The sequence below is a fragment of the Pipistrellus kuhlii genome, unplaced genomic scaffold, assembly GCF_014108245.1.
Source record: "Pipistrellus kuhlii isolate mPipKuh1 unplaced genomic scaffold, mPipKuh1.p scaffold_m20_p_6, whole genome shotgun sequence".
Lineage (NCBI taxonomy): Eukaryota > Metazoa > Chordata > Mammalia > Chiroptera > Vespertilionidae > Pipistrellus > Pipistrellus kuhlii.
The window spans coordinates 16,801,678-16,828,522 of record NW_023425562.1 but is presented as its reverse complement, the minus strand read 5'-3'; the positions used below and the strand labels follow the sequence as shown (position 1 = coordinate 16,828,522).

General features: G+C 42.5%; 1 protein-coding gene, 1 long non-coding RNA gene and 1 other non-coding gene across 5 annotated transcripts in view; 1 reads left to right on the top strand and 2 right to left on the bottom strand.

Moving 5' to 3' along the window:
- The window catches only part of LOC118707994, a 29,523-nt gene extending 21,784 nt beyond the window's left edge, over window positions 1-7,739 (top strand). Inside the window, exon 4 of the long non-coding RNA XR_004984432.1 lies at window positions 7,652-7,739. This is a non-coding gene — a long non-coding RNA (uncharacterized LOC118707994). The remainder of the gene's footprint in view (window positions 1-7,651) is intronic.
- Window positions 7,740-8,279: 540 nt separating this feature from the next.
- Window positions 8,280-8,416, bottom strand: LOC118708601. The gene has a single exon (XR_004984658.1). It is a non-coding gene; the product is annotated as a U4 spliceosomal RNA (small nuclear RNA).
- Window positions 8,417-9,871: 1,455 nt separating this feature from the next.
- On the bottom strand, window positions 9,872-19,359 carry SKA1 (spindle and kinetochore associated complex subunit 1). Of its 3 annotated transcripts, none has more exons than XM_036418689.2 (7): window positions 19,336-19,359; window positions 17,701-17,799; window positions 15,773-15,897; window positions 14,484-14,581; window positions 13,032-13,169; window positions 10,952-11,121; window positions 9,872-10,153 (listed from the first exon to the last, which is right to left on the bottom strand). In XM_036418689.2, the coding sequence occupies exons 2-7, from the start codon at window positions 17,786-17,788 to the stop codon at window positions 10,005-10,007; spliced, it is 768 nt and encodes a 255-aa protein (XP_036274582.1). In that variant the 5' UTR covers window positions 17,789-17,799; window positions 19,336-19,359; the 3' UTR covers window positions 9,872-10,004. The 3 variants fall into 3 exon arrangements, with proteins under 3 accessions (XP_036274582.1, XP_036274583.1, XP_036274581.1); XM_036418690.2 differs by lacking the exon at window positions 19,336-19,359 and adding an exon at window positions 18,768-18,857; XM_036418688.2 differs by lacking the exon at window positions 19,336-19,359 and adding an exon at window positions 18,410-18,597.
- Between the last annotated feature and the right edge of the window lie 7,486 nt (window positions 19,360-26,845).

The window sequence follows — 26,845 nt, the reverse complement described above, 5'->3', positions numbered from 1 at the left end:
CGTGGGGGCAGAGGAACAATGAAGTGGACTCATCATGGGCATCCCTCTCTGCCATGGCCTGTGTATCCCAGAGAGAACCCAGAGGCACTCTCTCCACCACGCTCTTGGGAGTGACATTGGTAATGGAGGCGCCATCATCTTCAAAAGGAATGGCAGGGCCTGTTCTCTACAGCAACCATGTCAAACTCGTGGCCCGTGGGCCACATGCAGCCCACAACGAGTATGTTTGCGGCCCAGCCAGTATAACAGTAAGTAAGCAACGTTTTAATAAACATTTTGTAACTTAATTTGTACAATATCCTGTTACACAGCATTATTAATAACGAACTATAACGTTATAACGCTAATGACTGATCACTATAATTGTGTGGCATTCATTTCCCTTATGCACCTTATGTGCAGGTGCACCATCTCTTTCCACTAATACCAGAAGCAAATATTTTCACAGCCAATTGCCCTGCCATTAGTCTTGGACTGACTTGTTTGGTGTGTGCAACAAGAAATATTTTGCTTTCGGAGAACAAGAAAAATAAAGAAGTAGAACAGTAGGAAATCATTCCATGGCTCCTAGCTTTTCTTTCTCCATTTCCCCAACTCATCTGCAATCTTCAGCTCTACGGTTTTTTATAAAATCCTCAAGACACAGTGGGTGCCATATCCTAAAGCAATGAAACTGTGGAAAACATGAGTTATTCTGCATCTTCTATAATCAAAACTAAATTGAAAAAGACTTCTCAATTTCGTTCTTCCTGCCGGCTCAGTTCATCCTGATACCTCCACACAAAGCACATGCCCGCGCGGGCTCCCTCAGCTAAGAAGCGCCTTTGGGCCCCAACTGGTTTGGCTCAGTGGATAGAGTGTCGGCCTGCGTACTGAGGGGTCCCAGGTTCGATTCCAGTCAAGGACATGTACTTGGCTGCTGATCAATATTTCTAACTCTCTATCCCTCTCCCTTCCTCTCTGTAAAAAAATCAATATATATATTTATATTTTAAAAGTGCCTTTGTGTTTGAGTCTCCTGCGTTTCACGTAGGCTTGGACCTTTACCTTCCTCTCACCGAGACATGTATTCAGTTTCCCTCCTTGCTCTGTGCTGGAAGTGCCAATTAGGAGCATATGTGGCTGGGTATAAATAGTTACAGGAGGATTTACGAGGGGAGGCGGTCCCTGCGGAGTGCGTGAGCACACACAGGGTGAACCTGCACGTTGGCACAGTCCCATCCGCCCACACACTGCTTCCCGGAGAGGTTGCCATGGCATCTGTTCTACAACGAGGTGGTCTCCCCGCCTGGACCTATTGTTCTTCGCCAGCACCTTCAAGGTCTGTTGAAACCCCGGGGCCCTTCACGTGTGCCCTACCCAAACACGGTGCCACCCGATGAGAGCCAGGGCTCCTCAGAGGCTGCAGGGGAGACACTTTCCATTCAGAGGATTTTAATGGCTCAATTGTATTCATTCACTGAATCCCCTTTGTTGACTCAAAAATGGCAGAAAGCTTTAAAAAAAAAAAATCTGCTAATTTCCAGCTCTCCATCCCGTTTCATTCTGAAGGCTGAGATCAGGCAGAAAGCCCAAGTTACCTTTGCAAGAAGGCAGCTGAGTCCAAATTGCGTTTTAGGAAACTCACCCTAATCAGATTGCACAGGCGCCCAGCACGGAACCCAGCCTCTTGGCGGCAGTGAGCACTGAAGTCTTCCCTCCCTCGGCGGCTGAAATTAGCGATGTCACTCATTTCCTGTCGCAAAAACCAGACATTCTGTAAATTATTCTTCCTCCTAGTGTAGGAGGAAAATGTAAGCAAAGGGAGTCGTTTTGTGCGGTAAAGAGCACCCAAGCAGCACTGAGCTCTCACTCTCTAGGTCCATGGTCGGCAAACTGCGGCTCTCGAGCCACATGCGGCTCTTTGGCCCCTTGAGTATGGCTCTTCCACAAAATACCACGGCCTGGGCAAGTCTATTTTGAAGAAGTGGCGTTAGAAGAAGTTTAAGTTTAAAAAATTTGGCTCTCCAAAGAAATCTCAATCACTATGTCCTGTCGCTATTTGGCTCTCTTGACTAATGAGTTTGCCCACCACTGGTCTAGGCTAATCCTGACTCAGTCTCTCTCTCTCTCTCAGGGAGCCCACGTGGGCCTACCGCCACCCTTTCAGATCTAGGGAGCTCCTGGCAAAAAAACTGAGGGTGCATCCCAACAATGGCATCATAGATGGTTGGGTTTCAGCTTCTCCGAGAGGCTGTGCTGGAGTTTTGTGTGTGTGTGTGTGTGTGTCGGGGGGGGTGTCTTTTTATATCCACTTCATCTGTGATATTTATTTGCTGCTGTAGGTCAAGCCAGGACCTTAACTGAACTGAGACCTAAAAAGGGCAGTTTAATCAGTCCTGCTTCCAGGAACACACACACACTTTTCTTTTTCTTTCTTTTTTTTCTTTTTTTTTGGAGGGGGAGGGGGGAGAATTTATTTTCGTGAAACAGAGGAGTGTATTGACTTTGAGCTGGTACACTGAGTTCTAGTCATGACTGCATCCACTTCCCAGCTGGGTACTTTAGCCGATTTACTTTCTTTCTCGTTCGCAAAATTAGAGTTGGATTAGGTAGTCTCTAAAGAGTGGAAATCAGAATGGAATTCTGTGAGGCCAAACCTAGTAAACGTATTAATCAAGGACACGACTTCAGGAAAAGAGTAAATGATAGAGCTGACAGGATGTCCTTTGCCAAACAGCAGGTCAGACATTTTTAGTGAGGACCTGCTTTGTGCCAGGCATGTGCCTACGTGGTTTGGGTTCAGCTTGTTTTCCCAGTGGCCCCAGGGAAAGGACTCTGAGGACGCACACTCTGCCCAGGGCATTTGTTCCTGTGAAGCTGTGCAGGCCTGGCCTCTCTGGGAAGTCTTAGTGTGGATGCACTCTAAGTCTAGGATGTGCTTTACGAGCAGGAATCTCTGGGTTCAAGTGCCTCCCCCTTTAGAAGGACTAGTGTTGCCCCAGCCCATATCCCTGTGATGTCACCCACCTGGTTCTGTGAACGTGTGCATGTGCAACCATCAATAATGGTAGCATGAGTTATGTATTTCTTTTTTTTTAATATATTTTTATTGATTTCAGGGAGGAAAGAAGAGATAGAAATATCAGTGATGAGAGAGACTCATTGATCGACTACTTCCTGCATGCACCCCAGCGGGGATCAAACCCAGGCATCTGCTCCAACCTCCTGGTTCATAGGTCAAAGCTCAACCACTGAGCCACACCGGCTGGGCTGATTCATATATTTCTGATTGGCAGATAATAAACAGCTGCTTTTCCTTTTTGGGTTGCTCTCATTAAAATTTTGTGGCCACTAGAGGGCAATACAGATTCAATTTTTTTTAAACACAGTTATTTTAAAAACATTACACATACTTAAAAATATGTAAATAGTTTCCATAACTACATATTATATATTTATGTGCAACCATATATAGAGAGAAGCCTTTTCAAAATGAGGACAAGGCTGATCTATAACATGCCACTTCTCTCGTTAGTGTGGTCAAGTGTAAAGAATAGCCCTAGTGGGTCTGGCACTGAAGGGTGCCAGGTTTGATTATGATCAAGTGTACATTACCTGGGTTGAAGGCTTAATCCCCAGTAGGGTGTACGCAGGAGGCAGCTTATCAGTGATTATCTCTCATCATTGATGTTTCTATCTCTTCCTCTCCCTTCCTCTCTGAAATACATATATATGTGTGTGTGTGTGTATCTATCTATATATCTATATCTATATATAAATCTATATCTATATCCATATCCATATCTATATCTATATAGATATGGATATGGATATAGATATATGGATGTGGATATGGATATGGATATACATTTTTAAGAATAGATGAGCCCTGACCGGTTTGGCTCATTGGATAGAGTGTCAGCCTATGGACTCGAGGGTCCCAGGTTTGATTCCAGTCAAGGGCACACCTTTGGCACATACCCAGTAGGGGGTGTGCAGGAGGCAGCTGATCGATGATTCTCTCTCATTGATGTTTCTAACTCTCTATCCCTCTCCCTTCTTCTCTGTAAAAAATCAGTAAAATATATTTTTTTAAAAATAGAGGAGACTCCATCGGTCCTCAGCAGAGACCTGAGGCCAGAGTAAGTCACCACCTCCCCTTAGAGCAGTGATTCTCAACTTTTCTAATGCCGCGACCCTTTAATACAGCCCTCATGTTGCGGTGATCCCCAACCATAAAATTATTTGCTACTTCATAACTGTGATTTTGCTACTGTTATGAATCGTAATGTAAATATCTGTGTTTTCCGATGGTTGAGGTAAATAATGTCCTCTGCTTAATGACTTTATCTTTGAGTTTGTGTTTTGTAAGTGAAATGTGATGGGACAATGAAGTATATAAGGGGACGTGAAGCCTCAGCCCACACATGGCCTACCGCTGGGCCCCAGGCTGGGTCCTGGGCCGCCTGCTCTCTGGCTCGTTCCCCTAGGCCTAGGGCAATGCCAACAGTGAGATAAGGGGGGTAACCACCCCAGCATTCTGGGAGAGTTCTAAACAGCACTCAGGGAGGCACAACAGGGCTGGAGACCAGAGAGAGTGAGGAGTGCTGGAAAATTTGTCCAGGGAGGAAAGCAGGGGCCAGCATAGAACCAAAGAGTTCTCCTAACTCTGGCAAGGAAGACTGCGGACACCGATGGAATTATAAAAGGTTCAGCACATCCCTCAAGATTTAGCGTGTTTGTGGTCCATGGCTTCTTGGTGGATGCTTCCAGATGATCAAGCACCTGTGCAGTAAGAAATTACCTTTGATCTAACTACTAATGAGCTCAAGGTAGCATGAACCATATCAGCTCTTGGAGAAATAGAGATTTTAAGAGAAATGCAGAATCAGATGACAGTTGCAAGATAATAAAAATTCAGCTTTCTTTTTCATTAATAATTTAAAAGATTCATAAACTCCTATGACTCAACTGAGAATTCTCCAACGTCTATAAACTGGTGTTATTGTTGATCGTATTATAAAAAAGAAAGCAGTAGTAAGTTTATATAGTTTAACATATTTTAAATAACTAACTTGAACTGGGAAGGAATCCACCTTCCCCTGAATTTACACAAAGTACCCGTTTTCTACCAAAATTCAATTAAATTATGAAAGTAATCTTTTAAAATTTCCTTGTATGTTTGTGATGGTAAACATTATGAGAAAACATTTTGATTTGAGTTGTGTAGCTAAATCTAATATCCAGGGCTTTTCATTTTATTTCTCAAAATTCTAGAGAACCTAGGGAAATACCAACAAATGATAAAGTTATCATGGAAGCATAAATTGAAAAGCTTACCTAGAATTACAAAAAAGAAATTCATAATGCTTCTACCTACCCCTGCTGTTTTCACAACCAAGTTTTTCTTGAACAAATATTAAAAACTCTTTTTTTGTATCAAGTAACCAATGTCTGAGGAGTAAATCTCAAATTCAACTTGAGAAGAAAAGAACTACTGTATAGAAGCTTTCCAAAGCTAGAAAGACTTAACTACATATTGACATATAATGGTGTTTATAAATTTTGGAAGCACCCAAAGTGCCTAGAAATAAAAATAAAAAAAATTAAATAAATCATCATATGAAAAAATATGCAGTTATTTAAATTATATTGTGAAATAGTACTTCATGGCATGAGACAATGTTTGTGATTTATTAAATAAAAAGAATCAATTATACATATGTTGCATAAGACCACAGTTATAGTCAGTTTTGACCTGGCCAGCATGGCTCTATGGTTGAGTGTCAACCTATGAACCAGGAGGTCATGGTTCAATTCCTGGTCAGGGCACATGCCTGGGTTGCAGGCTCAATCCCCAGTGTGGGGCATGCAGAAGGAAGCCAATCAGTGGTTTTCTCTCATCATTAATGTTTCTATCTTTCTCTCCCTCTCCCTTCCTCTCTGAAACAATATTTTTTTTTTAAATAAAGGGATGGAGAAAGATGTACCTTTCTAATATAATCAAAACAAATCTGGAACAGCTAGTTAATTCCAGACAAAGCCAACTTCAGAACAAGGAAAAATATCAGGGATAAGGAAGGGTGTTAATGATTAAAAGGTCAATTCTCCAAGACGACATAGCAATCCTTAACCTGTCTGCACCCAACAACAGAGCATCAAAATACAGGAGGCAAAAACTGATGGAACTGCCAGGAGAAAGGGCAAAGAGACTATTATAGTTGGAGACTTCTAAATGACAGATGCAGCAGGCAGAAAATCAGTAAGGACAAGGTGAGCTGAACAGCACCATCAATCAACTGGATTTAACTGATCCTTGTAGAATCCTTCATCCAACACCAGCAGAATACATTCTTCTCATATGGAATAATCACCAAGATAGACCACCTCCTAGCTCATAAATCACACCTTAGCAAATAGAAAATAGAAATCACACAAAGTATGCTCTCCAACAACATGAACTTAAATTAAAAATTAATTATGGAAAGATAACTGGAAAATCCCCAATTAGTTGGAGGCTAAATGACACACTTATAAATAATACATCGGTAAAATGGGAGTCTCGAGAGCAATTTTAAAATGTTTTTAAGGAAGAAACATCGAAATACAACTTATCAAAATTTGTGGGGTACGTGAAAGCAGTGCTCAGAGGGAAGTGTAAAATGGGACAGCCACTCTACTGTGGGAAGGAATTTGGCGATTAAAACAAACACGAAAATATGCCACTCCCATTGGATGCAGCAACTGCACTCCTGGGAATTGCATCCCGAACAGATGAAAATTTACATCCACACAAAATCCTGCCCTCAAATGTTTATCGCAGCTTAACGTATGACAGCCACAACCTGGAAATGGCGCAGCTGTACTTGCGGTGGAATGATTAAACTACCGATGGTACAGCCATTCAGCCACACCACGGAAAACTACTCAACAATAAAAAGAAACACTTGATATGTGCGACACCCTGGATGCATCTCCGGAGACTTACGCTGAGTGAAATGCCGATCTCAAAAGGTCACATAAAGTATCGTCCCACTTATAGAACATTCTTGAAATGACGCAATTATAGAAATGGAGGACAGGTGACTTGTCAGGGGCTCAGGAGGGGGTGGTGGTGGGAGGGAAGTGGGTGTGGCTATAAAAAGGCACATTCGGTATCTTTGTGGTGATGAAAATGTTTTGTATCTTGATTGTATCCAGGTTGTGACATAGAGGCAAAGAGACAAAGGTACAAGGGCTCTCTCTATTCGCGTTATTTCTTACAACTGCACGGGAACCTGTAATTATTTCAAAATTGGAAGTTTAGCTTAAATGATAGGACCGTGGGTCACATTGGGTATACACATTTATCTGTAGCCTTAAGACCTGTGCGTTTTGTTGCATGTAAATTTCATCTCAATTTTTTAAAAAAATGATGTAGCCTCTTTCCCGCTAACTGACTGCTTTTCAATAAACCAGGGCAAAAGATGATCATAAGAATTTGAGGTAAAACTTGCACATTATACTGTAATTTCTCATAAATTCTTCTTTTGTGTGCTTCTTAAGAGACTTCCTTGAGTCAGCCTAACTTTAATAGAGCTCAATTGATATTATTTCTACTTTCCAATCATTTATAGTCTTGCCTCCAATTTGGGTAACATTGTTTAAAGTATATCCAGGCTGGTCCGAGTGCAGTGGTGTCTTACAACTAATTGATCACAGCCAGTTACAGATTTCTTTGTTCCCTCTCCACTCCCGCTGCTTCACTTGACTAGCCTCAAATACATACATACATACATAAATTTTATAAAATTAAAAAAATAATAAAGTATATCCAGGAAGATTCCTTAACATATTGAGTAAGCTTTCTTTTATTTTGTCACTTGTATTATTAGATATATTTATGGAACAATGGCAGTGGCTTATTAGGAGGTGGAAAGTTTCATAAAGAAATCATTTAATATTATGAAACAAAACTTCAAGCTATCCCACAAAGTTCTATATAATGCACCATAGTAATTTAATTACAACATTTACAAACTGTGAAACTTAAAACTTTAATAAGCAAAATAAATTAGAAAACTAAACTTGCTGGCTGAAAACAATTTTTATAAATGGTCCCTAATCATTTTACAAAAAGCTTCGTTTTATTACCTAACTAGTAACTTAAATTTTTTTTTTTTGAAACTTAGTTCTTTACAGAATCTTTACTTAAAAGATGATATTTCCAGAGCATTTGAGATCTTGCTCCACAGGATGTCCTCCGTTTGGCTCAAATAAACTCTTATATGTGATTGTCAAAATTTATTTTTATTCAGTCTCCATAGATTGTCAAAAATTGCCAGTGCCAACTATGTTTCAAGTCATCATGGCAAGGTTTCAAGAAGTTTCCAATTAGCAATAATCATGGCTCAGATTAATCTCATTGGTTACGATACTACCACTGTGTAAAGCTTATCAGAATATTTTTTACGATTTTTTATAATCTAGCCAGAGGAAATATTTATATTTAACATGAATGTATTTCCCATAAGTATCTGGGAGTGTTAGAATCATAGAATATTGAAACTAGAAGGTCCTGAAAAAAATTTTGTTCAACCATCTCAATATATATAGGAGGAAACTCTTACCCAAGGACACAAACTTCCAGTTAATGTGCACTCAGTAAGTATTTATTTAGCGCCCTCTACTGGAAAGTCCTGTTAGATTGGCCAGGGACACAGCAGTGAATGAAAGGAGGGGAAAACTCCTAATCTCAGAGTCTATATAATCTAGTGAGGGGAGAAAGACAAATATGTGAAATACATAACCCAACAGCTGGACAAATATGCTATGAAGGACAATGAAGCAGAAAAGGGGAAGTGTTGCAGAAGGAAACTAATTTTGAGCATACGGTGGTCTGAGAAGGTCTCAATGACCCAGGAGGAAAGGGGAGGGTCACATGAGTAGATGAGGAGTTTTCTGGGCAGAGGCAACAGCCAGCCAAAGGTCTGAGGGAGACGCATACTTGGCCTGTTCCAGAGACAGCATGGAGGCTGGAGTGGCTGGAGCGGAGCAGAGCTGGGAAATGGAGATGATATCCTGCTGGAGTTGAGAAGGGGCTTGCAGGCCTTTGTAAGGACTTGATTTTCATCATATAAGAAACGGGAAGCTCTTGAAGGTTTTTGAGTAGCGGAGTGACCTACCTTAACTTTGGTTCACGTGGAGAGAAGACAGGGAGACAAGAACAGAGACCAGTTAAGAAGCTATAAATTAACCCAGAGGAGAGGCGACACTGTGGGACCAGGATGGTAGATATGGAGCTTGTGAGAAAGGGTTACATTTTTAAAGGAAGAACCCGGAGGGAGTAAATGGCAGAGGTAGGGCAGGACCCAGGTTTCTGGTGCCTTTTTTTTTTTTACACCATGTTGCTGAGTTAACTTCCAAGAGAATATTTACAAGAAACAATTTGATTTCTGTGTTACAATTAAGGACGAGAGTTGCAGTGTTTAGTATGCAGCTAAGCACAGCTCACACGCTTGGTGAGACTCTTTCTCTGCTATGAGGATCAGCTGGCCGAGCAGATGCGCAGTCATAGATGATGGGTAACTGTAAGTGCCAACCTGATGGGCCACGGGGTGCCCAGATGCAACATTATTTCTGGGTGTGTCTTGGAGGGTGTTTTCAGGTGAGGTTAGGATTTGAATCGGCAGGCTTTGTAAAGTGACTGTCCTTCCAGTGGGAGTGGGCCTCAGCCAATCCGCCTCGGGCCAGACTAGAGCAAAAGGTGAGGAAAGAGGAATCTGATCCTTTTTCTCCTGCACAGGACGATGCTCCAACCAACTGAGCCACACCAGCCAGGATTATTTATTTACTTTTTAATATATTTTTTGTTGTTGATAGTATTACAGATATCTCCCATTTTCCTAGGTGCTTTATTTTTAAAGAAGTTTTATTTGTATAAGAAACAAGATAAATTACATAGTTTTAAAAATTACATATAAGGACACTACAGGAATAGCCTCTAGACACTACTGTTGGCTGGTTCCAAAGCTCAAAAGGCCTCAGGTAATAACGTATCGGGTGAGTCCTCCCCCTCGGACCTCGGACAGCCGCCGGCAGTGTCGTAAGATATTCAGCATAACATGAAACCTCTTGTCAACTTTCAAAGCTGTGAACTCCTTTATGTCAGCTTCCACTACAAAATAATGACCTGCAAATAAAGATATTTGTGCTAATTTTTATAAGGACAACTTTAAGATGAGTCTTTGTGACTATGAATGGCACTAATCATGTTTACTATCATTATCCAACTAAAGTGAGAAACAGTATTCTTGCTAAAATAACAATTATTCTTTCAACTGAAGTTGCATAATGTTTACTGTAGCATTTCAGTAATGTAGCCCTGCTTATTGTATCACTAGCTATCTGTTGCTATCTTTTGAACAATTCACTTTTTAAGAGCTAATTTGAGATGGAGACCCTCAGCAGCTCTATCACTTGAGTGGCTGAACTTGGACAAGTAACTTGGGCTCTCCTTTGCCTGGTCTGTAAATGGAGTAGTGGTGGACGTGATGAGGACTGAAGCTCCCTTGGTATACCATCTGGCACACAGGAAGTGCTATATAAGCATGACCGACTGTTATGGTTACTATTCTAATTCTGGACACACTGGTTTTAGTTCCATAAAAACTCTAAATCAGTTTTTCTCAGCCTCAGCACTACTGACATTCTGGGTGACATAATTCTTTTTTGTGGGAGCTGTCCTGTGTGTTGGCGGGGACTTTAGCAGCATCCCTGGTCTCTATCCACCAAATGCCAACTCAAACCCCAGTTGTAGCAACCAAAATGTCTCCAGAGATGGCCAAATGTCCTGAGGTGGGAAAATCACCCCCAGTGGAGAATGAACTCTCTAAATTTAAAATGTTCTAGAATTAGTTTTGTTTCTCATGATTTATTTACACTCCATACAGATGGCAAGTATACACATACGTATATGCTGTCATCTTACCTTTGGTATCCTTTGTTTCTTCATCCATGAATCTGTGATAGAGATTTCTGGCCACAGAACTCATAGACTTTTTTGGTTGATGTAGGATCTTATATTTACTAACTACTGCCTTGTTGATTTCTTTAATAACATCATTAATTTGACAATAGGTTAAGCGGGATTTCATGTACCTGTAAATAAGTAGATGATTAATGTTTTTTTTAATTATTTTGCACAAAATGTTTTCTTTGAAAAATATTTATGATGTTGTACTTAATCTTCTTATTTCTTATTCATCAAATAACCCCTTAGTTTAAAAATTAATACTCTACCATTTAATTTCCTTCTTTTATTTCTTTATGAAAGCATTTTCTAAAAACCCTTCTACTCCACAGTTCTTCCCTATAGTTCAGGCAATGAGCAACAACAATTCAAAAAACTGAACAGCTCAAACAGAATTTCATGAAAACAAAGTTGTCAATAAAGGAAAAGATTGAGTGACCAACTCCCCGAAGATTAGAGAGAAATGTCAGCCTCCTTATTCATCCCAGAATTATCCAACAGCCAGTATTTTTCAAGTCGCCATTAAGCATGTGGAAAGATGCTCAACATCGTATGTCATTAGGAAACTGAAAATTAAAACAAGATACCACTGCACACCTATGAGAATTGCTAATTGCTAAAATAGAAAAAATTGAACAAGCTGATGCAGGTAAGGATGTGACGCGCTGGTAAAGCTCACTCATTGCTGGTGGGAATGCACAATGGCCCAGCTGCCATTTGGAAGTCAGTTCGGCAGTTTCCCCCAAAGTGAAACACACTCCTCCCGTAGGATCTAGCAACCTCACCCTTAGAAATAACGGTTCAGTGAAATTTCTCTTAGGCAAGTCTATTCTGTAATTCCTCGCTTCCTTGAGCTAAAGATCTAGGAGGAAAATATCTGGGACACAGCATGATTATTTTACTTTCCTGAGAGCTGTCTATATCAGTTGTAGTTGTTTTCGTAATAATAAAAAGACAACCAATTATATATGTGAAATTAAATAAAATCTATAAGGAAATACTCTATCAGAGTAGAATTATAATCATTTTCGACAACAAATATTTTCTAACTACATCTATATTATAAAAACTCAGTGGCCCTAACACCGTAACAACCAAAGACCAGCACAGGTGGGTGGGACTGTGCACGTGGTGAAGGGTGCACAGGTGGACAGGTCTGCAAGTGCAGCAGGGCAAGCACAGGTGGGCCAGGCTGCACGATTTCGCGTGCTGGGCTTCTAGTGTGTTATAAAATAATAATGAAAAAAGTAATGATATAAAGCCAAGAAGCGAAGTGAAGCCCTGAAATTATGAGAGTTTAAAAACACAATTCCCATAACTCAGTGGTCAGCAAACTCATTAGTCAACAGAGCCAAATATCAACAGTACAACAATTGAAATTTCTTTGGATAGCCACATTTTTTAAGCTTAAACTTCTTATAACACCACTTCTTCAAAATAGACTCGCTAAGGCCATGGTATTTTGTGGAAGAGCCGCACTCAAGAGGCCAAAGAGCTGCATGTGGCTCGTGAGCCGCAGTTTGCCGACCACAGCCATAACTGGTTTCCCACAGCTATCAACTGTAAAGCGCAAAGGAGACCTGCCTCTAGGCGAGGCATGTTGTGTTATTCACCCGTTTTCTCCCAGAGACCCAGGCCCAGAATAGAGCCCAGACTCAAATGTAAGCGTGTGACGTAAGTTACGGGACAAATGGAAAGACAAACACAACACCCTCCATTCTAACCTCAAATCTAAACAACACGCTTGCTTTACGAATCACAGCAAAACTGAGGCTAATGTCTAAAATGTACGGGGATGAGTCTAAATCACAAAATGATCCTGGAGAGGATGCAGCAACAAACTGACCCTTCTCTGAATCTCTACGTGATTTTAAGCATTTCAACAAGAGCTTCCCTGCATTTTCATAGTCCAATACAAAGCTGTTTTAGAAAAGATCATCTGAACACAGCATATGATGATGAATATAATCCAGCCTTGTGACTTAAACAGTTATGTATGTTGATTATTAAAGAGCTGAATATTAACATAAATACTTACGCAGGAATGCTATTAAACTCCTCAGAGGTTATAAATGGCATCTCTTTAATATTCCTTTGCTCTTTAGAGGGCTTCTTTGTGACTGCAGGTTCCTCAACTTTGACAGGTTCTTCAGAGTCAAAATCTGATACATTTCCTCTGCAGAAGACAGATGCACAGCATATAGGCAATCGTCAGAACTGTACGCATACTGGGGAGAGATCAGTATCCAACACATGGTGCAGGTCACAGAACTCCAAAAACAAAAAGATGGACAACAAAATAAACCTGACAGGAAGAATCAGGGCTGAAGAGGGATTCTGACCTCTTTATAACCTCCAACAACCAGTTTCTGAAGCGTGGTAGAAGCCAGATGTTAACTGCTCTGGGAAGAGGCGGTACAAACATACATTGGCAGTAAACAGAAACGGGACAGTAGTTTGAGGGGGAGCAGAGCTAAGTATTTTGTTCTTTTGGATGTTTTTAAGATGGGAAGTGCATTAAGATTATTTCTATCCTGAGACAGGGCCTCTGAAAAGTCAGGGGGGATTCTGCCCCTCAGAAGACATATGACAAACTCTGGAGACACTTTTCATGGTCACCACTGGTGGGGATGGGGGTGTGGAGGGGAACTGAGGTGCTACTGGTAGAGTAAGGGATGCAACTAAACACCCTATTCTCACAACAAAGAATGATCTGGCCTAAAATGACAAAATCTGCTCTAAGGGAAAGAAATGAGAAAAAGTTGAGGAAGAGATCCTAGAGGAGACTCACTCTTGGGAAAGAGGGGCAACCTTTCCTTCAGAAAGAGCAGGAAAGAAAGCTGGTGAAAACAGGGGAACTATGACTTTCGGTGTAAGTGACCAAAAACAAAACAAAACAGACAGCCACTAGCAAAACTGCAAGCACACAAAAAGGCAAAAAGACTTGAGGTGTTCGTTATAATACTCTCTAATAAAGAGGGAATATGCTAATTGACCCTCACGCTATCACAAAGATGGCAGTACCCATAGCCAATAAGGAGGAAATATGCTAATTGACTGTCCCACCTCAAAGATGGCAGCACCCATAGCCCAAAGATGGTGGCACCCAGTCCCCTCAGCCCCGCCAGAGCAGCAGGGGTGTAGCAAGGCCAGGCCCACCCACGCACCTGCCTCCGGAGTCCCCAGACCCCTCAGCCTCCCCAGCCACCCAGGGCTGGCCTGAGGCGCAGGCAAGCCTCAATGGCAGCTGCCTGAGGCTCAGGTAACCAGGGCCGGCCGAGGCTTGAGCTGCCGGCAGTGGTAGCAGAGAGGTGAGGTGTGGCATTGCCTTCCCCTGATTGCCAGGTCGCCTCCCACCCTTAGGGCTCCCAGACTGTGAGACAGGGCAGGCTGGGCTGAGGGACCCCCCTCCAGTGCATCAGTTTTCATGCACCAGGCCTCTAGTAGTTTTAAAAATACAGATGGCAAGAATAATTATGAAAACACTTACGAGTTCTGGGTCACTGTTACTTGAGGCAAATGGGGAGGAATGTTTTCTTTGAGATGCTCCACATCTTTATAATCTTCTTCAAGAGATGCACAGAGTTCCTAAAATTCAAAAAATGCTCATGAATAAGGGTCTGTCCTGCCTGTGTGTGTATTAAGATGTTATAGAGAACATGAAAGACCATGGTGCACAATCACATGAATTGTGAGTTTTCAGAACACAGAAAGGGTGAAAAAGTACTGAATGCAAGCAATATTTTAAAAAGAGCCACCCTAGTCGGTGTGGTTCGGTGGACAGAGTATTGGCCTGTGGACTGAAGGGTTCTAGGTTGGATTCTGATCAAGGGCACATGCCAGGGTTGTGAGCTCGATCCCCAATGGGGGGTGTGCAAGAAAGAGCCAATCAATGATTCTCTTTCATCATGGATGTTTTTTTCTCTCTCTCCCTCTCTCCAAAATCAATAAAAACATGTTGTTTTTTTAAAAGAGTTGCCCTGGTTGGTGTGTCTCAGTTGGTTGGGTATCATCTAATGCACCAAGAGGTTGCCAGTTCCATTCCTGGTCAAGGGCACATGCCCGGGTTGCGGGCTTGACCCTTAGTAGGGGGCATGCAGGAGACAGCCTGTCAATATTTCTCTACCTTTCTCTCTCCTAAAATATCTCTAAAATCAATAAAATAAAAAAAAACACATTTAAAAAAAAAAAAAAAAAAAAAGAAAGAGTTCAACATGGCCCATTATTTTCCAAATGAGGACTCAGAGATCCCAAGAGGTGAAATGGCTTCCTCAGGGTGGCAGGAGGTGCTAAGGGCAGGCTACGAATCCACATCTCTTCCCAGGGCAGCCTACCAGGACATCATTTGTTTAAATTAAACCTACCAAGAATTACTTAGGAAACCTTCCTTTTTAGTAAGGTTCAATTCCATTGGTACCAACGTGAAAAAAGGAATACCTGTGAATCTCTGCAGTGCTTTATACTGCGAAAATAAAACACAAAAGCAACTGCACCAGTAATAATTTGCAAAGCCAAGGACATTACAAACTTATAGAACCCTTAAGAATTCCCGGTGACTAAGAAATTTGTACTTATTGCCTTTTTATTCTGTTGCTTCGCTAGAACTTGTATGCATATATGCATAACCCATGGGCACAAACAATAGGGTGGTGAAGGCCTGGGGTGGGAGTGTGTGTGTGTGTGGGGGGGCTAGAAGAGGTCAATGGGGATGAGGGGGCAGGAGACACATGTAATACTTTCAACAATAAAGATTTTTTTAAAAATTAGGAAAAACGTTACCTTGAGTGAATTGGTAGTTTGTTCTTGAAATTGAATTTCTATTTCCAATTTATTCAGAAGTTCATTTATTACCATGATCTCATCTCCTATTTTACTTAATATAGTCTTCGAGTTAGGGACTTGACCTATTAATAAACAAAGGTAACAAAGGTAAAATGGAAAATAAAGTGTGCAGAAAAAACAACAGTGCACACATACCAACCCAACTCTGGGAACTGAGCTTTACCTTGGAGACACTTGGGGGTGCAGGAAGGGCTGTTTCAGGCCCTAGCACCTGTCTCCATGGATAATCTTAAGACCTAATTTCTAAGTACTGGTATGGAAAAAGAGAGAGAGGTAAGTACAGTGTCCCAAGTCTTTTGTTTCTGGCAAGTTCCTCCACTATAAAAAAAACAACTAGAGCCCTGGCTGGTTTTGCTCATTGTCCCAAGAACCGAAGGGTCACAGGTTCGATCCCCCACCCCAGTCAGGCTGGGAGGCGACAGGTGCATGTCTTTCTCTCCAGTCAATGTTTTGCTCTCTCTCCCCACTCCTCCCACACTTCCACACTCTCAAAAAATCGATGAAAACAATATTCTTGGGTGGGGGTTAGAAAAAAAACAAACCCACACAACTAGAAATGCTAGATAAAATAAGGGCCTCTACAGGCATAACTGACCTTCATGAGAATAAGGTAAATGCTCACAAACCAGGGAATGTATGTGAGATGCTACTGCAGCAGCCCTAATCTGGGGGGAAGTGGGGGTGCAGAGGGAAGCTGGAGAGAGTCTGTCAGTCTCAGCAAGCAAATATATTTAGTTTTAATGGGGATTAAGCCAACATTTTGGATTTTCAAAGCACAGGGTGTTGGAAGTGAGAATCTCAAAGAAAGCCAGGACCCCTCTTCATGGGATGTATCTTCAGTGAAAGTGTTACCAAAAAAATTCTAATCACTGGCTGGGGAGAAATAAGCTTATGTCTTGGTCAGCGTTCAGGTATGTGGGGGAGGTTAGGGAGAGTTTCGCTTCAGAATGTGTAGTAGAGGGTTGGGATTCATATTTACACCAGCCACGTGATTAATGACCCCAAGTGGAGAAAGTGACATAAAAAGTCCCATGCTGGTGGCGGCCCTGGGGGCCAGCCAGCCAGAGAGGCCTGAGTTTGTCAAGCAGCCGGCTCCCTTACTTCCAACTCCACCTCCCTAGCATCATAGGTTTGAGGATGGGAAAACCGGAGTCTCCCCCTCTCTAGAAATAAAACAAGTAACAAAAACAGCGTGTTGTTTTTTCCCCCTTATAATCAGATCTTTACACCTTCTCTTCTAACAACCAAACACACATAAATAAAAGCACAATTTGACGATATCTGTAAGTTATGGAGGCAGGAGAGTGAAATGGCTAGAGCTCCAGGCCTGAAGTCAGAGAACTCAGTGCCTACCTCAAGATTATTGTAACGATAAGTGAGAAAAAGCATACAACATGGGCTTAGCATTGTGTCTGGAACGCAGTAAAGCACTCAGTAGGAGCTAACTCCTCCTCCTCCTCACAAGATGCACTATATTATTCTACCTAATAGGGCAATGCTAATTGCATTTGGCCCTAGGTCTGTAACAACTAAATCAAATGAATAAAGGAGATTCTTGAGGTCTTTGCTGAGATTAATTTCAGGGGATTAAATAGCTAGTTGGGTACACAGGTATTTAAAATGACTTTTAGTCACCTAAATTTTAAGGCCTTGTTTACTGACTTGTAGTAATGGTAATAGTTGAGTAAATTCACTATTTTTTATAACAGTGATCAGTAAATTACAGCAGCTGAAGTGCTTTCAAATTGCCATTTGAAACTTGACATCACCTTTGTATTCATTCACTTAACCAGGCATAAGATATCAAAGGGGAACAGCAATCAAAATGCATTGGGTACAAAGTCAGTGGAATCTATTCTACTTACCACAGTTCCTTAATGACAGAGATTTTTTAATATTGCCAATCTTTTCATTAATATGAGAGCATAATTGGTCCAGATCTGAAGAGGCCATCCTTTAAGCCTCTGAAGGAAATGCAAACACAATTTCAAAAAACAAAAGTCAGGCAAATTCCTGCTCACTTTCAAAATCCAAGAATGGTTCATATCCAGTAGGTCACATCCACTTGAAAATAAATTCGAGAGAGGTCAAGAACAATTTCTTTCAATTCTACAAAATTCAGTTTCTAATCAAGTCCAGTATTGACTGGTCTTAGAGCCTCCTGTAGTCTACACATCCCAAACCAAGGTAAAGGAAATAAGCCTGCATCATCTCTTTAAGGATTTAGGGGGACAAATATAGAGAGACAACATTGCCATTTTCTTTAAAAAACACAAAATAAACACGACTTTTACGAAATAACAGCAAATGCAAAGAAACGGGTGCATGTAAACATTTCTCCCAAGCTGGGGGGCCCGGGAGGTTGGAGGGACTGGGGCTTTCCTGTGTGGGGTCGGTAAAGAGGAGGAGGAGATGAGGAGGAAGGGACTCAGCTACTGCCACTCTGAGGTGGGTGAGGGCGTCCCAAGCACCCCCTCCAGGTAGCCCAGCCAGCGGAGGAAGATCAAGCCCTGCTCCTCCGCCCCCGCACCCCCTCCCACGCGATCCCGCCCCCCACACCCGACCAAGCAATGCCTTCTGCCTGCTTCCGATGTCAGGATCCCCAGTTTCACGCGGGTCCGGGAGCAAAGGGCCCACTCGGGGCCGAAAGGCAAGCCACTCAAACTCTGATCTTCGCCAGAAGCCAGAGATCGCGAGATGGGACTCTGGGAGAGAAACAAATTGCCCGCCAGACCCGGAGCCGCGCAGGCGCACAACAGGCGCTCGCGGACCGCCCTGCACATCAGGGGCGTTGGGCGGGGCCAAAGTGGGGATATGGGCGGGGCCAAAGCTGGGGTACGGGGCGGGGCCAGAGCTGGGGCAAGGGGCGGGGCGTGGTTGGGCGGGTAGGAGGCGGGCCTTTGTCGGCTTTGTTGCTAAAAGCTACCAGGACCTTTGCTCCTCCCACTCCACGCCACCACAGGTGCTCACAGCCAGTCAACGAAGCCTGGTCGCCATCCAGCCATGAGCCAAGCTCTCTGAGGGTCCCATGGCGAGCTGGAACAGTAGGTCTCCCAATTAGAATCACCAGGAGCAGCTTCTGCAAACTCCAATGCCTAGGCTGTACCCCATGGCAATGAAATCAGACACTCTGGAAATGGGGCTCAAGTCTTCAAACATTTAAAACACCCCAGGTAATCCCAGGAAGCAGCCAGGTTTGTGAGCTCAAGACCTGTTGTCGGGGGAGTGTACAGCCTCTGTAAGGGCAAATGCACATTTGCAATAAGAAGAATTTTAATTCTCCCGGCTGACAAAAGCGGAAAGCATCCCAGAGCAGGTGGGACACCTCCACAGTCAGGAAAAATCCAGGTTCCTTTCATCTTTTGGCGCCACTGTTTCGAGGCATCAATGGATTCTGGCCTTCAGGTTGCCTGTGGTGCAGGCGACCCTGCGGTTCCTCTCTCGGGTGTTAGTACCAGGCAGCAGAAAAGAGGAAGAGACAGGGTAAAAAGCTCACTTACCAGCTGAGCCAGGACCTTTAAAGCTTTTTCCTGGAAGCCACAGCCAGTGGTTTCTATCTGCTTTTCACATCTACAAAAGAGACCGAAAAAATCATTTTTAAAAATTAATTTGGACCAGTTAACAGCATCCTCAACAATACAGGGGTTCCATTTGTAAGGGAAAATGAGAGTAGATTCCAGGTGGGAAATAGCAGCCTCGGCCATTTCTACTTATTCCTTTTATTATCTTTTTAATCCTTACCCAACGATATTTTTTCCATTGATTTCTAGAGAGTGAAAGGGAAGGAGTGGTGGGGGGAGAAAGAGAAAAGCATCGATTTGAGAGAGATGTATCAATTGGTTGTGCCCCTGTCGAACCTGCAACCCAGATACATGCTCTTTTTTTTTTTAAATATATTTTATTGATTTTTTTACAGAGAGGAAGAGAGAGGGACAGAGAGTTAGAAACATCGATGAGAGAGAGAGACATCGATCAGCTGCCTCCTGCACACCTCCCACTGGGGATGTGTCTGCAACCAAGGTACATGCCCTTGACCGGAATTGAACCCTGGACCCTTCAGTCCGCAGACCAACACTCTATCCACTGAGCCAAATCGGTTTCGGCCAGATACATGCTCTTGATAGGGAATCGCACCCATGACCCTGCAGTGCTCCGGCTGATGCTCTAACGGCCAGGGGTCCTCAAACTTTTTAAAGTGGGGGCCAGATCACGGTCCCTCAGAGAGCTGGAGGGCCGGACTATATGAACTACTAATTCCTATTGTAACACCTCAGCTGCGCTCACTGCCCAAAAAACCTGGCGGGCCGGATCAGACTCCTCTGCGGGCCGCATGTGGCCCGAGGGCCGTAGTTTGAAGACGCCTGCAACCACTGGATACACCGACCAAGACTCTACTTTCTATTTTTTTAAAAAATCTTTTTTAAATCTTTTATTATGAAAATCAAACAGTAGAAAGGGTATAATCAACCCTCCATGCCCAACCCGTCAACCAGTTTCAGTGATTTAATTATTGCAAATCTTGCTTCATCTACACTTTTTTTTTTCCCCATTCCTTGCCTACAGGAATATTTTGAAGCAAATCTTTAACACTTTTTAATCTAAAAATGTTCCCATAATTATATCCTAAAATAGACACTTTAAAATTACCATATTGGTATTTTTACAGGTAAATATTTTATTAATTATTCTTGAATAGCAAATATCCAGTCAATGTTCAATTTCCCCTACTTGTATTAAGAGTGTTTCTTTTAAAAACTGTTTGTTTGTTTGTTTGTTTTTTAATATATTTTATTGATTTTTTACAAAGAGGAAGGGAGAGAGATAGAGAGCTAGAAACGTCAATGAGAGAGAAACATCGACCAGCTGCCTCTTGCACACCCCACACTGGGGATGTGCCCACAACCAACGTACATGCCCTTGACCGGAATCGAACCTGGGACCTTTCAGTCCGCAGACCGACGCTCTACCGCTGAGCCAAACCGATTTCAGCTGTTTTTGTTTTTTGTGGTTTTTTTTTAATTAGAACCCAAACAAGATTTAAACTTTGTTATTTGGTTAATACATTTTTAAATCTCTTATTCTCCTCACACATTCTTTTTTTATTTTTTTTTTTTTTTTTTTTTTTTTTTTTTTGTCCTTTTGCAGGACAAAGCCTTTCATTTTGGGAGTAGAAATTCACTGTGTTGGATCAATAACCACTATAAGATTATTTCCCATAAGAAAATAAACAGAAAACCAAAATCGGTGTGGCTCAGTGGTAGAGTATCGGCCTGCGGACTGAAAGGTCCCGGGTTCGATTCTGGTCAGGGGCATGTATGTTGGTTGCGGGCACATCCCCAGTAGGAGGTGTGCAAGAGGCAGCTAGCTGGTCGATGTTTCTCTCTCATCGACGTTTCTAGCTTTCTACCTCTCTCCCCTCCTCTCAGTAAAAAATCAATAAAATATATTTAAAAAAATAAAATAAAATAAACAGGAAGAAGAAAGTATCAAGGCACTAAGTACAATGTCACCCCAATAAACTCAATTAAAAATATGTGAGGCAAAACCTGATACAAATGAAAGAAAAATGACAAATCCAATATAACAGTTTGAGACTATAACCAAATCAAAGATGCACCTCGAACACTTTATACTTCAAACTTGATAAGACAAATATTTACTTCTTGGAAACGCTGGTTGGACGTCTCCCTTGCCAGCAGGCGCTAGATGGCAGGGCAGCACCATTCTTGAGAGCACCAACAAAACAAATCGCAAATTCAGGGATCTGTGGCCACAGGTGGGAAGGAAGTCCACTTGCTCTAAAGGTTGTGAAGCAAAATTTCATTATCTTCTTTGTTAGCACTTGCTTTTTATTGTTATTAAAGGAGAACATGTTTTTAATTGAATCTTTGAACAATACAGAAAAGTTATAAGAAAAAAGCAGAAACTTATTATTCCACCTGCCATATACAAACACAGGATCCAGGTCCTGCTTCTGAAAATAAAAATGGCTCAGTGCAGACATTCCCAACATTCTCTGTAAACAGCCTCTGCTCAGCGTTTCCTCCCCTCACTGAGTGTCACCCAATGCTAACCTTAATCCCACTCCAATCCAACCTTAACCCACAACCCTCCCCCTTCCAACATGTATGAAATGCTGCTTTGTTTGTCACAGATTTGGTATTCATGGTGGGCACTGTGGGTGGTAAACTTATGATTTCAACCATGGTGCAAAACATTTCAAAAAATAGCCATGATACATGTTTTAATTTTAATGAATTCTAGTTTATCAATTTTTAATCAATAAAGAAATATATTTAAAAAAATCAATTGAACATATGTGAATGAGTCTATTTCTGGGCTTCCTATTCTTTTACATTAATGGATATGTCTATCCCTTTACTAATACCATACTGTCTTGCTTACTGTAGTTTTACGCTCTAGCATAAATCTTATTCTTCAAATATGTTGATTCAAATAAATTGATTTCAGAGAGAGAAAGGGAGAGGGAGAGATAGAAACATCAATGATGAGAGAGAATCATTGATCAGCTGCCTTCTGCAAGCCACCTACTGAGGATCAAGCCCACAACCTGGGTATGTGCCCTGACCTGGAATTGAACCATGACCTCCTGGTTCATAGGTCAATGCTCAACCACTGAGCAACACCAGCTTGGCAAGCCCTATTCTTTTAGCCATAGATTGTACACTGGAACCTTAGAAACTTTTAATTTTAGATACTAGCAATAGAATCTTTCAGTCACCTTGAAAACACAAGATGGATATCCAAGCCCTCCTCTCCTGGGGCTGTAGCCTGTAAAATTTATATAATTCTCATGGGGCTTAGTCACTTCACATTCTAACTCCCATGGGACCCAGTCCTTTGGTACATGCCTTCTGCCTCCACCCATCCTAGCATTGCCCTACCTTACTCAACCCAAATTTAGGCATGTGTAAGTGCTCCTGAGCCCGGATCGCACACCACCTTCTGGTGCTGACGTGCAGACTATCACAATGTAAGTTAATGGATATAATACTCAATAGATTCTTAGATTTTAAAATAAACAAGTAAACCACAGTTCAACTATACACAGTTTCAGACACAACCAAATATATAAAAAGCTAAAGGACAGGTGGCATATGGACGTTATACTCTCAGTCTCAACTCCAGCTGAAATCTAACTCCTGTAGGTCCAGAAATTGTCTTGGGCTTTGATTGCAAAGATAATATAGATATATTTAGAAATGGACATCTTCAGACTTCCAGGGGCAAACCTAGAAATGCTGAACCCCCTTTTATCCTGCCTCCTACTCTTAGAGAACAGGCAGTCATCCTCCCCTTAAAAACTAACCTCCCCACTTTGTCCAGTGTTGGGAGCCGAGTCCCCTGCCAACCTAAGAATCGGGGGATGGAGCAAGGGTAGGTAGTCCTGCCTGCTCTCCCCCAGAAGTCGGGTCACTTGGGGACGTGGCAAGCAACAGTGTCCTTCGTTCTGCTGTGCGTGCAAAATTGGAATCTGCAAACATGTCCTTGAATTAACATAGCAGAGTACAGCTGGACGAACTTTCCCAGGCAGATATCTCCCTGCGTAGGTCTTAAGGAACTGGCACGTAGCCATCATGCCCTGAGAGAAGGCCATTTGGAGGAATGCCCAGCTTCAGGGTATAAAAGAGTTTGCGCCTTTTTTTTTTTTTTTTTTTTTTTTTTTTTGATTTTTTACAGAATGGAAGAAAGAGGAATAGAGAGTTAGAAACATCAGTGAGGGAGAATCATCGATCAGCTGCCTCTTGCACACCCCCTACTGGGGATGTGCCCGCAACCAAGGTACATGCCCTTGACCGGAATCGAACCTGGGACCTTTCAGTCCTCAGACTGACGCTCTACCACTGAGCCAAACCGGTTTCGGCAGAGTTTGAGCCTTTAATAAATTTGCTGCAGTGCCATCGAGCATTCCAGCCCTCCTGAAGCCCTTCTGTCTCTTGTCTTTTATTTCTAAGCCTCCTAGCCCGATCTTCAGGACCTGCAGTACCGGCTGGATCCGGTAGTCCAGGACTTTGGTCATTAAATTCTGCCCTTTGTTTACTGTGTGATTAACTTCTTCTCCCCCAGACTTAAAAAAAAAAAAAATAAACCTTACAGCTCTGACCAGCCAGTTGATAAGTAATATAATACAACAAACATCTCTGACTTTAATCCACTTGCTCCTAGCACTGTTTCCAGTGGACATTTTTTTCTAGTGTCTGCTTTTGGTTCTCAATAAAGCCTCTTGGTGAATTTCCTAGCAACACTGCCTGCAGCTGGGAGAATATGCCCCTCAGAGGGACCAGGATGGTGCCATCCAGCAGCCACTACATCTGCACCTTTCATGGACAAGCTATTTACCCTCCACAATGACAGGTCTGGATTGTCTGGTCCACTATCTGTTGTGCTCCTTAAGCTTTGCCCAGCTCCTTCCTGCTCCTGCACTTCCACCTGGCTGAGCAGGGCTCAAGGCTTCTGTGACAAAAGGGTATTCATGGTTCCCTGGCACCTTCCAAGGAAAGCCCAGGTTCCTTGGAATGACATCACAGGCCACCGTTGTCCTGCCTCCTGCCTACCTCACCGGTCTCAGCAACCAGCCCCTCACCTGGCAGTTAACCCTCAGCAACATAGCTGTTAGCGGTGGCTGCCAGTACATCCTGCAGCTCTGAAGTTGTTCTGTCCAGAATATCCTTCAGCTCACACGCTTTTGGTCCTCTCTGAATAATTCCGAATCTTCATTCAAAATTTAGCTCAACGATCCCCTCTGCAGGCAACTTTCCTCGATCCCTTTTGACCGGGTCAGATTTGTGTGAAATTTGTATTCCTCTGTCATTTAACGGTACTTTTTTAAATTACTGAAATTGTTTGATTTTATGTCATGTCGCCAACTACATTGTGAGTTTCCCATGGGAAAGGATGTGGTATCCACCAAAATCAATTTTCTGAGTCTCCACCTTTCTATCCAAACCTGAGAGTAGCGAGCAACGGAGACTGGGGGCTTGACCAAAAGTTAAGGGAGGACTGCGAAGATGCAACAATTCTACCCTCGATTCCCATAGTGACAAAGTCCACTTCCTGTTCTTTTACTTGAAGGTATCTCCAATTAATGAGGGGCTTGAAAGGCCAGTCTTTTGAGACTTGTGTAGCTGCAGGAGGTGAAGGGCCCCATTCCCAACATGGTGATCCTGGTAAAACGCGGGAATCGGAAGTGTGCAAGATGCAGAGATTTCTCCAGATGTTCCCCACCTCAGGCCCAGCCCTACTGAACTACAGCCAAGCTCCAGTTAAGAGCCAAGTGTGCCCTGGTACATCGTAAGGAGATTTGACAGATGACTTCACCACCTACCCTACCTCTGAGAAATAGCAGCCACGAGTCAGCTTTAATGTATAAATTGTGTCTCTGGAAAATCAGAATTGGGGTCTTGAAGACACCCCAAGAGGGCTATCCCCTTGCCATGGGGTGTGTATGTCCCAGAGAGACACAGGCTGGGCATTAGGAGATCTGGGCTCTGAGCTCGCCATTAACCTGCTTGAGATATGGAGCTAGCACTGCATCTCTCCGAGCGCAGTCTGTGGACTGTGATGGAGCAGTGGGTGTCATGCCCGTGCCTCTCAGCCTTTCCCCAGGCTGTGTGATCAGTTTAAACCTGAGAGCTGCTGGGCTGAACTGGCGCTGAAGACCTGGGAACTGGAGGAAGGATGGCTGATTGGAAAGACTGTTGTTATGAAGGAGACCAAAGGAATGCTGCATGTCATGGAATATTGACAGCTTCTGCATAGCAGTATTCCCTATATTCCTCCCAGGACGAGCAGAAGAGATTGTGTTTCGATGTCCTCCCACCAGGAGCCAGCTACATTGTCCCTACTCCTATGAACCAGGAGGCCACAGTTCCATTCCCCCTCAGGGCACATGCTTGGGTTGTGGGCTCAATCCCGAGTAGGGGTGCTCAGGAGGCAGCCCATCAATGATTCTCTCTCATCATTGATGTTCCTATCTTTCTCCCTTTTCCTTTCTCTCTGAAATCAACAAAATAAATAAGTTTAAAAAAAAATAACACAGCCTGACTAGTGTGATTCAATTAGTTGAGGGTTCTCCCATGAACCAAGAGGTCACGGTTTCATTCCTGGTCAGGGCACAAGCCTGGGTTTCTGACTTGATTCCCAGTAGGAGTCATGCAGGAGGCAGCCAAATGATGATGTTTCTCATTGATATTTCTATTCCTCTCCCTCTCTCTAAAATCAATTAAAATATTTTTCTAAAAATAAAGTGGATTTATCCTTTAAAAAGTCAAAACAAACAAAAAATTGTTTAAAAATAATGGTTGTTACAACTGCAAGCACATTATTGCAAATTTAGGCAACTGCTCTAAAATACTAGTATTGACCATATTGCTCACAATACTCATATCCACAAACACCCCAAGTAAAATAAAATCTCACTTAAGAAAATATTTTATGAAGCAATAAAATTTATGAATTTTATTATATCTCAACTCTTGAAAAGACATCTATAATTTTAATATTATGTATGCAATGAGAAGCATGGAGCACTACTACATATCACAGTGCAATTGTCTTGAGGAAAAGTACTCCAATAATAGTTTGTGTTGTGAGCTAAACTAGCCACTTTTTTTTTTTTCATGGAACACCATTTTTATCTTAAAGAACAACTCTACTACCCTGTTTCCCCGAAAATAAGACAGTGTCTTATATTAATTTTTTCTCCCAAAGTTGCGCTAGGTCTTATTTTCAGGGGATGTCTTATCTTTCCATGCGCTAGGTCTTATTTTCGGAGGATGTTTTATTTTCGGGGAAACACGGGTAGTATCGATAGTTACTCTGAATGTGGACATTTACTCTGGGTGTGCAGTGTTACGGAGCGAGTCCCCAAGAGATGGACCACCGAAGCCAATTTGCTTAAGCCAGCAAGAGTTTATTACAGATTCGAATCTGGGCTCAAACCTTGGCTGACACAGCAGCCGGCAAACACCCAGGTAAGAACCCCGATGG